This window comes from Pyrgilauda ruficollis, unplaced genomic scaffold (genome assembly GCF_017590135.1).
Source record: "Pyrgilauda ruficollis isolate IOZ18807 unplaced genomic scaffold, ASM1759013v1 scaffold142, whole genome shotgun sequence".
NCBI lineage: Eukaryota > Metazoa > Chordata > Aves > Passeriformes > Passeridae > Pyrgilauda > Pyrgilauda ruficollis.
In genome coordinates, this window is record NW_024512766.1 from 347,999 (window position 1) to 360,699 (window position 12,701).

Consider the following 12,701-nt stretch of genomic DNA (forward strand, 5'->3'; position numbering starts at 1 on the left):
TGAAAGGTTATTGAATTAGGGAAGCTGGGCCAGATCTGACATCCTAGTCCAAAAGGTGTGTGGAGTTGAATCATCTTGATGGCTTTGTTTGTGAATGTGACCAAACATTTTAGAGATTTTCTCTTAATCATAATCATGTTTGTTTGTTTGTTTGCTTTTGTCTCTTTCAGGAACATCCCAGGCCAGAGTATGAAACCAAACTGCTGCAGAAAAAGCTGAAAAATAAAAACATCACAACAGAAAGTTCAAACGAGGTGAGATGCAGCTTACTCTTTTCATTTATGTGGGATTTGTGTTTTGTTATGTTGTGGTTATATTTTTGTCTGTCTCTCAGAGGTTGCAAAAGGCCCTTTTTGGTGCTCTTAATTATCCTTTTGAGTTGGTAGGTGGTGGTGTGGTGAAATGCAGGCCTACAGTGCCATTCCAGAGCTTTGAGGTCATGTCTTTCAAAGTAAAGCAATTTGCATGGAAATGGGGTTGCCAGGTGGTTCAGAATCTAATCTGTAGAGTAGTGCCTGATTCCCAAGATAATCACCACAGAATTCTTATCCTCATCCCTCAGAATGTCTGTACTTTCTGCACAATGGAGAAAGCAGCTTTTATTATGGTAATTTCATTTGCAAAGGTAACCTTGGTGTTTAGACTCTTTAGTGCTGCTGCAGTTACACAGCTGTGAAGTTTTAATGGCATTTCCAGGACAAATGGAAAAATAGGTGGTAGACAATATTCAGACTGAACAGGGTTCAGGATTTTTATGTCTATTTCAAACTTTTTTGAACAAGCCTTTTTTATCAATCTCCTCTTGTAAATTGTTGACGGAGGTCTATATTCTAAACATTCAGAAATTCTGTAGTCTTGGTCCATTAGGCTTGGTTAACCATTGCTCATTCCCTGCATTCCATGTGTGTCAGCAAAGTCAAAACATTCCAATACCATGTTTGTCTTCCAAGGAGAAAAAAACAGTTTAATTTGCTTACAGGTTGAGAATCAGTATCCAAAGTGGAGAATGTTCAAGTTTTCAGGTTTGGTCCAACAAATTTAGCTTGTGGAAGAACTTCATTCTTTCTTCTGCTGACCACCATTGTAAAGTGTTTCCAGGGAATCTTTCATTTCAGTGAGTCTGCCTGTCACCTGTTGTGCCCAATCAAATGCCACTGAAAATCATGAAAAGATTCTCAATTATTTTAGTGGGCTTTTGATCTTGTCCAATAAGCAGAGACTCACAGAACACTGTGGGGTCTTACACATTGTACAGCTCCCTTGGGCTTCCAAGTGAGGAATAAAGGACTGTAAAAGTCCAATAAAATAGTTGCTCTTCAGCTTTTGTTTTTTTGGCTTAAAGTAAATGGGAACTGGAAACAAGTCAGCCATTGATGCTGTAGAATATTATTATTATCTTGCTTATCTGAGATACAAAAATAATTATAGATTAGGTATTAATTTAAGGTAAAACAAAAATAAACAGAAAAACCCCAACCAAAAATTCCCCAAAACACCAGCCAAAAGAGAAAACCCCACACCAAAACCCAAAAAACAACCCAAGAAGAAATGTTAAGTGAATAGGTGGGAAACAAGGAACAATGTAAAGATCCTGCGCTACAAAACTAGGAAAAGCTCCTTTCAGACATCAAGAATGAAAAGGCTAATATGGTATGTTTTTTGTCAAATTGCTTTCTGTGCCAATGTGGATGGAAGAAATACTGAATTTCTGAATTAGTGTTTCCCAAATTACTGAAATATATTCCAAGCGACTGAGCAGTTTTCCATCAGTGAACATTCTGGCTTAGTAATTCTGTCCAGCAAATAGCACATTAGCCTGGGTTTGGAAGAAGTGTTGCTCACACCTTTGTACATCAGTGTCTTAGGAAATTATGAGATCAATAGATGTTGATATGAGAACTGCAGAAGAGGAAAAAACTAAACAGTTCAATTAAACAGTCCTAACTGTGGAAATACACCATTACATTTTGCTTTGGAAGACCCTGAAAAATGAAACATTAAAAGTGATGAGTATTTAAGATTGCAATAATTATTTTACTTTATTTTTAGAGATTTCAACCTTTTCTTTTTGCAAGACCATTAGCTCAGGAGATTTTGTATGGCAGGTTAATATTAAGGCACAGGTTTCTGTGAGGTCTCTGGCTCAGTATTTCTGCCTTATTGAGTGGATGCCAGGGTACAGAACTTTGTCATATTACTAGGGGAGATCTAGTGGCTGGACAGGCATCAAAGTAGAGATGTCTCTGTACTTAAGGATTCAATCCTACTAATTTTTGGTTTTGTGTGAATACACACAGATGTCTGTGAGGTCTCTATCTCTTCATGTTTTGGTTGACAGTCTAATGTCATGGCATAAGTCTCTGTGAAGATTTCTCCTGAATATTTTTAGCTAACTAGTGTAAATTAAAGGCATATCTTTTTTTGTATGGCTGGTCAACAACTGTAGTATTGCATTAATATCAAAGGATTTGCTCTGGCACTGCTGCCTAAAACTTCTCATTACTTACTTAATGTCAAGTCAGAAGTCTCCAGTTCAGCAGCTGTGGCTTGTTGGGATAGAAATTATGCCAAAGGGTGGCTATTGTGAGCATACTGGTCTAGAGCTTACTTAAAGGCATATATTTCTATAAAATTACTGGCTTGTTTCCAGTATGTTAATTCCTCTGTTCCAGTGAGGAAATGACTGATTTTATGGCAAGAAGTAGCTTTTATGTGCAAAGCTCTGTGTACAGTGCATTTTTTTCCCTTGCCTTACTCCAACAAGGGGTTCCTGTGAAGCTAATTGTTTGTTTTTTTTTTTTTCAATGAAGGGACAGGGGTTTGGTTAGGGACTGCTTTTGTGATTGCAGGAGAAAGGTGACACCACTTACATCCTCTCTTAAATGATAACTTGGGAATACACGTTCAGAGGAAACCAGCACACAGTTTTCCTTCTCTGCTGTTCAAGTCATTAACTTTAATGAGTGTGGAAGATGCCCAGCACCTGTCAGGGCCAGTAAACATATGAGTCACTCTACCCAGGCAGCAAATTCCAAATCAGCCTGATGAGCCTGGCAAGACAAAGTATGACACATCTAATTTATTACTTGCCCAGTGGGGTTTGTGTTCTAGAATACAGCTCTCACACCACTTGTGTGTGTTTCCACTACTGGAATAAGGAAAGAAAAAAAATTCACCCTCCACCACCCTGTTCAGGTTGTTTGAATAAATATTTTATTGGTTATTTGGAAAGTGAGAAAGAAACTGCGAGGGCTCAGAGAGCTTCACAAAAGATTGGCGAACAATAACACTAACTTCTATTATTTCAGGAGAGAATTCATTTACAGCTAAAGGAGTTGAAACATTTGTGTTTGATGCCTCAGGTTAAGTAACAAATAGATAAACAGGCAGTCTTTATGAATTATGACATTGATTTTAGAAAATGACAAGTTCTAAGAGACTGATTTGGGAAATCTGGAATGACCTATCTTATAGTCAGTACTACTATTTAATTCTTTATGGTCACATGTTATTTACAAGGACATGTAGTGACAGCATAATGAGGGATGACTTCAAACTGAAAGAGAGCAAGCTTAGGTTAAATATTAGGATGAAATTCTTCCCTGTGAGGGTGGTGAGGCCCTGGCACAGGTTCCCCAGAGAAGCTGTGGCTGCCCCATCCCTGGAAGTGTTCCAGATCAGGCTGGATGGAGCTTGGAGCAACCTGGGCTAGTGGAAGGTGTCCCTGCCCATGGTAAGGGGTTGGAACTGACTTATCTTCAAAGTCCCTTCCAATTCAACCCATTCTATGATTCTCTGATATAAAGGCTTGCAATGTATAGCTCCTTTATTCATGTACATCAAAAGGCATTTTTGTCCTTGCAGCAGAGATGAAGGATTACACACATATATGAATCCATGTGTCTGATAATACATTCATACAAACACAGCAGATGCAAGCTTTGTAATGAAGTAATTAATGGTATATTTTGTTTTTCTTAAATGAACTATAACACAGAAGATGAGGATAGAAACCTTTAATGAATAGGGTTAAGTTACTGCATGTGTTAACTGAAAATGTGGTGGATATTTGCAATCTTCTGAGAAGTTGTTCTCTCTCTGCAGTAGTGGAATCCTCAATGGAATTACACAGAGGTCAGGAAATGAAAATTGCTCTTGTGCCTGAAAACATGCAGAGGGGGCTAGATCCAGCTCTCACTGGAACTGATGGAAAGCCTTCCAGTCATTTTTGTGAGAGATGGATCAGGCCCTGACTCCTTTTCATTAAATGTCCAGCTGATCTGGCAAACATGATTCAACATAATATATATATATATGTGTGTGTGTGTGTGTGTGTTCTTATCTTTCCTATTTGGCAGGAAAGTGAATAACTAATTCTACATATTTCTCAAGGAAAATTTTCATTATAGAAAAATAAGGGCTTGTCTTTTGGCTTGTGTCCTGACTTGGAGCAAACCCTAGGAGTAATAGATTCTGGCATTCTGTCTTTCCTTTAATTCATTTTAAATATGATACTAGCAGAATCAATTATTCAAATAGTTAATTCAGCTGGTAATTGAAGCAAAGAAGAAATATTTCTTTCTGAACCATCATTTCAGTTAACAACTGAATTAAAGCAAGCTGGTTTGGAGAGAAGGGTCTCTGGTGTAAAGGATGATACAGATAAATGTGAAGTAGAATTGTACATTGCTAATACTTTATATATCTATTTTTAAAATTTCAACATTGCAAAACACAAAATAAAAATTCTTGCTAGAAGCTGATTACCAATCTTCCATAAGCAAATCTCCCACAAGGACTAACAACCCTTTCAGATACTGGAGCCCATTTCTTCATTAAGGAAGTCCTTGATAAGATTAATTAAAGAAAAAAATATCTTATTATTGTAAATATTAGCTGAAACTCTGTAGAAGAAACCAAGATAATTGGTCATAAATACCAATTTGAACAATCAGAATTATAAAAGAACTTTAAATATACCCAGAGTTCTTTAATGCCTAGTATTTTAGCATTTATTGAACCATATTATTAGAATGATAAACCCATCAATTTGATACAGTATTTCTTAAACTGGCCATTGTCTTTCTGGCCTCTTTCATGTCTTTACTTTGAGAAATATCTTTCTATACATATGGGATAGTAAGATGAGTATGTAATAAATGACTTTTTTTTCTTTTTCAACTTATTTGTTGCATCATTAATTTTTGAAATTAAAAAAATGACTGAATGAAAAGAAAAGAATGTCTGAAGATGAATGAGGATACATATGATTGTAATCTTACACAGAGATTTCATTCTCTTTTTTGTACTTGTACTTTTTATAATTCTGGTTCTTTTAATGTTTATTTGACTTCTAGGCTATGGAAGTTTCATACCAGAGTATTCATAAGCAGAATTTATGTCTTCAAAGAAGAGTTGACATGGTCTTTCAATGTGTTATTTAGATGTGGGGAGTTCTTCAATTTTAGAGTACATGGCATGTGTTCAAACCTTCTCAGTGTTGCTGTCTTGGAATTTGGTTAGATTTGTATGGAGTAGTATAAAAAACACAGCTAAAAATGTCCCACTTGCTCCCTGTTCCTCTGAAAATCTATGCTGGGATTTCCTCTATTGTATCATACAGATGAACCCAAGGTATGGTCACAGTGCTGTACTCCTGTGTCTACAATTATATTCCAGACAGACATCAGTAGGAAGTAGCTCTTCATACACTCTCAATATGAAGTAATAAAATCCTTAAAAGTGTACTATAGTAGAATATTCCAAGTTGGGAAGGGTTTCAGGATTTTATGTAGTCAAAATAACTACTTCTGTCAAAAAGTGTGATCTCAAACTGTGTTACTGAGGTTATTACCCAGCCAGGTTATGGAAATCTCCAAGGATGGAGATGGTAATATCTTTCTGGACATGCTCTGTCCTCATTGTGTGAAAACTTCTCGTTATATGCAGCCTGAACCTCTCTGCTTTCAGTTTAAGCCCATGGTCTCTTGTACTTCCAGAATTAACCATGGCGAAGAGCCTGGCCCTGTCTTTTGATGAGCTCCTTAACTGTGCTGAGCAAGCCTTGTTCCTCAGTTTCTCTTCCTTGGACATGTTCTCTGCCCTTGATTTACACAAGTAGTGCCATTAATGTTATCTACTGGAAGGCCCAAACCAATATTTTAGATACAGGCTAATGAGTGCTGAAAAGCTGAGGTAATCACTTCCCTGGGCCCACACACTGACAGAGCCCACATGCTGTTGGACTTCACTGCCAGGGCACACTCCTGGCTCTTGTTCATCTTGTTTTCTGCAGACACCAAAGGGTCTTTTCTCTAGAGTCAGTTCTCCTCCAAGGAGTTTTCTACTTCAAAGGCATTTGCTCTTGATGAAGTTCAGGAGGTTAGTAGAGACCTGTTCCTTCAGTCAGTCCAGTTCTCTCTGGATGGCAGCTGCATGCTTAAGAAAACTGACCATCTCTTGACCCACCCCCGCCTGAAGTCATCGTCCAGGAGCAAGCATTCCATCACCTTCTCCTGGTCCCTTCTGTAAAGCAGGGTGGTTCTAGGATGACCACAGCAGTACTCCAGCTGTTACAGGTTTCCAGGCACACTTACTGACTAACACCCTCTGAGCAAACCATGGAAATCACCTTTTGCTGAAGTCAAGGCAAATGACAAGGACAAGTCTCCTCTTGCCCACAGGTCCAGTCATTTTCCTCACAGAAACAGCCAGGTTGGTGCAGGAAATGATTCACCTTTGGTAAATCCAGAATGACTCTTCACAAATACCGATTTCTTGTGATGTGTTTAGAATGGGTTTCTTCACTTTCAAGAGACCAAAGTGAGACTTATTAAGATTCCTTAAATATTATTATTCCTTAATTCCTTAATTATTCTTTTGTTCTGTCTGTGAGGATGGATACAAGATTGTTCTTTCTCCTGTTGTCAGGGCCCTTCCCACATCTTGGTGTCCTTACAGAGAAGACCGAGATCAACTTGCAATAGCATCAGCCTGTTCATCTATCTTCCATTCTTTTTCTCCAAAGTTATAAGTAATTGAAATCACTGCTTGTCTTTCCCAAAGGAGTCACTTTTTTTTTTGCCTTTTTTTTTCTGTTTTTTTTTTTTTTTTTTTTTTTTTTGGGGGGGGGGAGGGTTTTTTTTGCCTAGACAGCTGAAATGTGTTAAATTAGGAATACTGGATACTTTTTTATTCAACTGTTGGAGGCTGAACAGTGCGGAAGAGAGCAAGGATTTTAAGAAAATGCTGTTATATACTTGTGAGATTCTGCTAAAAAAATTTATAAACAAAAATATGGTCTTTGTTGGAAGAGTGTTTTGAACCTAGAAACAAGAGGAGGCAGGGCTGCTGTTTACTGCTCTTATTTGTGTAACTTATTAAAATTTTGGCTGAAGGAAACATTCTCTCTAGGGCGGTACTATAGCTTGCATTGTTTAATCGTTGAACTTTGGCCCAAGCATGTGATTAAAGTTAAGCACAGGCTTCAGCGTCCTGGATACAGATACAATTAAATGCTTTTTCTGAATTGTGGCCTAAGCTTCTTATTGACAGCATTCAAGATAATGCAGGTCTCTTTCCTATTAAGCAAGGTGGAAAAACTAATTTCTATAGGTTCCATTTATCACTGCTTGAAATTAAGGGGAGTTCTGCCTGAGTAAGGAATAAAGTCCTTAAGACTTACTGTCTTGCATTGTACCCTGTCAAAGACTATAATAACAGGTTGGAGGGCCGCAGCAAATTTTCAGGCTGAAAAATAAATCTCCAGAAGACTGCTGGGTTTTTATTTAATGTACTAGAAAAACCAGTAAGAAAAAAACTAGAGTATTCTCCCTGTCCTGGCAGCTGGTGACAAACCCCTGTATCTTGGAGTATATTTTTTACCTTCTGTTGAGCACATTTATAGGGTAAATTTCATGCTATTTATCTCCTACAGAAGCCCAGATTTGGGACAAAATTTACAGAAATTGGATGTGGAAACAACAGTCATTTAAGTTAGTTGCCAAGAATTTTTTATTTGATGCATACTGAAATCCTGTCTGCAATTTTAAAGAAATAAACTGCATTTGCATTCAGTTCCTTTGGGTGTCCATCCCACGAAGACTGAAATTCTACAACCTCCAAGCTTAAAGAGCTAAGGAACTCAGTTTGAACTGCTCAGTTTTTGATTGAAAAACACTTGCCTGCTAATCTGCTGATTTTTGTGTTTCACTTGATTTAGGGATACAATGGCATTGTTTTTAGAAGTCCCTTCACACTGGTATTTCATGTAGTAAATAAACTTGACACCAAGGTGATCAGAGAGGTGGAGCAGCTCTGCTGGGGGGAAAGGCTGGGAGAGTAGAAATTGTTTAGCCTGGAGAAGAGAAGGCTTTGGGGTGACCTCACTGGGGCCTTCCAGTGCCTGATGGGACCCCACAGGACGGATGGAGAAAAACTCTTGATAAGGGCCTGGAGTGACAGGACAAGGGGCAATGGCTTCACACTGGTGGAGAGCAGGTTAGATTGGATATCAGGAAGGAATTTTTGCCTGTGAGGGTGCAGAGGCCCTGGCACAGGTTGCCCAGAGAAGCTGTGGCTGCCTCATCCCTGGCAGTGTTCCAGGCCAGGTTGGATGGGGCTGTGAGCAGGCTGGGCTAGTGGAAGGTGTCCCTGCCCATGGCAGAGAGCTGGAATTAGGTTGAGATTTAAGGTCTCTTCCAACTCAAACCATCCTGGAATTCTGTGATTGTAATTTTCCCAGATATTTTGTGGAGTCTCCATTCCTAGAGATGAGTAAAGTCTGTCTGGGCAGAGGCCTGAGAATCTGTTCTCAGTAACCCTGCTCTAAGCAGGATAGAGAACTAAGATGATCTCCAGAGGTCCCTTCCAACTCCAATTGTGCAATTCTGTGGAATGCAGGAAAGAAATGATTCAAACAAGTGCAGACAAATTGGTTTGACCACAATAAGCATATTTTGAAAGAAAATATAATTTGAGCATTACTAGAAGGACTTGAGCAACGGGACAAAATGTAACTTGGGTTTACTAAAGGCAGATTAATAACCATGCCATCTAAACTTGTGTGTTTGATTAATGATATAATGGGTTCCCTATGCAAGAGAAATGTAGTATACTTCAGTAAACCAACTGTGTATTCCACAGGGGGAATAGAATGTATTTAGTAAGTTGTTAATCAATATCTTTCACTGTGACTGACTAGAAAAATGTGTGTAAGAACTTTCATTTCAAAGGTAAAGAGAAGAATCTGATTTTCAAGTAGCTGATTTGCCAATGCCACTACAGTGCCTTCTACCCACTGCTGTTCAGTGCCCATCCTTCTCTGCTGTCCTTGATGTCATGATTTTCCATCATCCACTTTTTTCCAATTTTGTTAAAAGGTTTTACAGAGTTGGGAATATCTTCCTTGTAGAAATATAATAGAGTGTGGGAAAATTTGCAGGTTATTGTTCATTTTGTGTGGGTCTAAAGCTTTAGAAGGTAGATAAGTTCTGTTTTGAATTTTTTTTTCTCAATTATATTACTAAATCTATCAAAATATAACAAAATATATTGGTTGCTTGGATATTGCTCCCCCAGGCTTGTTCAGTTATGGAAACAAATGCATCATGACTGGGTTCTGCCATTTTGTTCTTCAGGATTTAGAAGGCTGCCATATTAAAAAGTAAAATTTATACCTACTTTCATTTATTCTAATATATAATTAGTCCCTTTTCCCTCTACGTGTTAAACCAGAGAATAACCTAGACCTTAAGGACAATTTTTTCTGGTTAGTTTCTCCTCATGGAAAGGAAAATCTAGACCAGGTTCAGAGAGACAAAAACTGAATCAGAAAAAAATAAGTTCAAGCAAGAATTTAACTAGCTTTTTAACAGTCTGAAGAAGAAAGAAAGCAAGACATTTTTTCCAGAATGGCTAAGATTGGATAGCAAAGTGTACATCTAAAGCATAACTTAAAATTTATGTTTGGATTTTTTTTAAAGTGTGTTTTCCTAGGTTTGTACTACATGATAAGAGATGGACTAAATGGGTTGACATGGAAGCTGGAGCATTGTCAGCCTGATAAATGCTGAGTTAGAAGCAGGGTCAAAACCTAAGGACAGGAAAACATATAATGAGAGAATAAAAACAATGGCAGGCTTTTGAGGAAAGGGTTAATTATGAACTCTTTACAGAATTTAGGAAACATAAGGCCACAAGCAGTGCAGACTGAACTGTTCAAAACCTATAGCTGTGTAAATGATGAAGAGTGAAGAAAATTTGCTGTGGCTGCTCCATCTCTGGAAGTGTTGAAGACCAGGCTGGATGGGGCTCTGAGCAATCTGGTCTGGTGGAAGGTGTCCATGCCCATGGCTGGGGGTTGGAACCAGATGGTCTTCAAGGTCCCTTCCAACCCAAAACATTCCATGATTATAGGATTCTGCTATCACTCTCTTGAGTCTATTATGTCTGAGTTTTGGGGCACTCATTGCAGGAAAAAGAAGATAATGGGATGTGGTGTTTGAATGCATTTGATTTGTGTTGCCTGCAGTGCTAGTTGGACTGATGAGATGAGTCACTTCCACTTGGGTAAATATTTTGGTTTATGGAAGCAGCCTTTATGATATCCTGGAAGAAATCTGAGACAGAAAGACCTCAGGTGGTCAAATTGTTAGTGGTACACAGCTGTTCTAACTTATATTGCCTTCAAGGTATGCCCAAAAATATATGAGGCATGAGCAGCGATTTTCACATTCATGCTTCCTAGATGTTCAGTGGAGCAATAAGGACTGGGAGAAACTCCTGACTGTTGGAAAAGAGAATTATCATCCTTCATATGATACTTAATGGCAAGATCAGTTTGAATGGGAAATTTGTCAGTCAGCTGCATTCAGAAGGGCTTTGAAGGGAAAATGACCATATTGAGGTTCGGACACTGTTTTAAATCCCTGTGTGGCTTTTGGAGAGAGGAAGTAAGCATTTCAAGCAATCAAAATCAAATCCAGCCAGAAAAATGACACTTCAACAGCGAGCCCTGGCAAGGCTACACTGAAAATATGGAGACTCCCAAGTTTACAGCAAGCAGGTTTCTCTACTTTTCCCATTTTGTTCCCAGAGCTTTGTTCAGAGACACAGCCATTCTGCAGAAGATCAAGTTAAATGTGAAACAGTCTCAGGAATGGCCCAGTGCATTAATTTAGCAATGAAACTCATGAAGGACTATTCTGTATTTCAGCTGAAAAATAATTGGGGTCCATACCACATACCACAGTATTTCCCTGCCAAGCCAGACAAGTGTGTTGGCTACAATTTTATTAGGAAGAGAAACCTGGAGTCAAAACCAGATGGCACTGTGCTGATGCTGGTGGAGAACAGGTATTCAGCACAGGTGGCTTAAGAGGTGGCACGTTCCTCCTGCGGTCTCAGAGGGTCCCTGTTTGGCCTGCTTTTAAGGAGGGATGCTGCTCACTGATTCACAGGCTTGAGGTGCAACACCAATTACAGGTATCAGGAATGCAGACTAGGGGATAAATTGAATTAGATTCATTTTAATTTTATATATTGCTATGCTTTTGAAAGAAGTTAATTATATTTTCAAAAGGTGAACAAAGAGCTGAGGCTTAGGTATTCCTTCACAAGTACAGACAGAATCAGGAAAGACATAGTCTAATGCTTTTAAAACCAGAAAGGATACAGATATAATATCATACCAGGCACCTATTGCACACTGGTTTCTTTGTTACAACATGACAATATTATATAAAGCTGATTAAGTGGGAAAAGAATTGTATCAACCACTTACTCTCTGTAATAAATCAGTAGCTAGTAATACTCGTTTTAATCTAAAATTATTCAAGCTGCAGAATTTTACATTTTTATTTAACTTAGCTTTATTTTTTTGATTGTTACTATCATTCACCAGGTTATCTTTCTTTTGCTTACCTGCTAAGATACCTCTGGTTCTTTTGTGTCCCTCTTTCTCTAAGCCTCAAACAAGAATCTCATACATTGAGGTGTCTACAATTGACAATAAGAGAATTCTAATTGGCTATGTCGGTTGTAGGAAATCTTTTAAAAATCTTTTAAAGCAACAAGTTGATAAAGTCATATAGCTGTGAGTTGTTTCAACTAAAATTATATTGAATAGTAGGCTAAAGTTCCTTCAGGCTATAGCTGAGGTTTTTAATTTTAGTAACAATACTGAGAAGTTAAGGAAAGTTATTTTCAAAACTAACAAATCTGATGTGATTGAGGTCTAAATGCAGGCAAGGCTTCAGTTTTCTTGAAGTTCCACTTATAGAAAAACACTGAAAATGCTCATATTAAAGGGTTTAATATGTATTAATAAATTAGATCACTGAGCTCATGTAGTGATAATTTCCTTTAAGGAGGATTTTAGAAGCAATCAGAATACTAAAATGAAGTGGATCAAAGAAGATTGTTCAGCAAAAAAACTACCTTGGGAGAAAGAATGAGAGCAGGAGTAAGCAATAAATGTTAAAAGTCCAGTTTGAACTAAATTTTGCAAAGGAAATTTTTTTAAAAGTTAAAAAAAAAAAAAAAAAAAAAGAACAAAAACCAAACCAAAGATTCCCAAAGAAACTGTAGATGCACAGATACAGAGAGAAGAAAAAAGGAATGGAGAAGTGTGGACACTGTTCAGTAGGACTGCTTTTAAAGGTAATCTAGTTATGGTATTAAAATTAATCAAAGCTGTAGGA

General features: G+C 37.9%; 1 protein-coding gene across 1 annotated transcript in view; it reads left to right on the top strand.

Annotated features, from left to right (window-relative positions):
• ANO2 (anoctamin 2) overlaps positions 1–12,701 on the top strand; it is a 151,436-nt gene that overhangs the window by 76,391 nt on the left and 62,344 nt on the right. Inside the window, exon 14 of the mRNA XM_041460361.1 lies at positions 171–254. Within this exon, the coding sequence (XP_041316295.1) occupies positions 171–254 (84 nt within the window). The remainder of the gene's footprint in view (positions 1–170; positions 255–12,701) is intronic.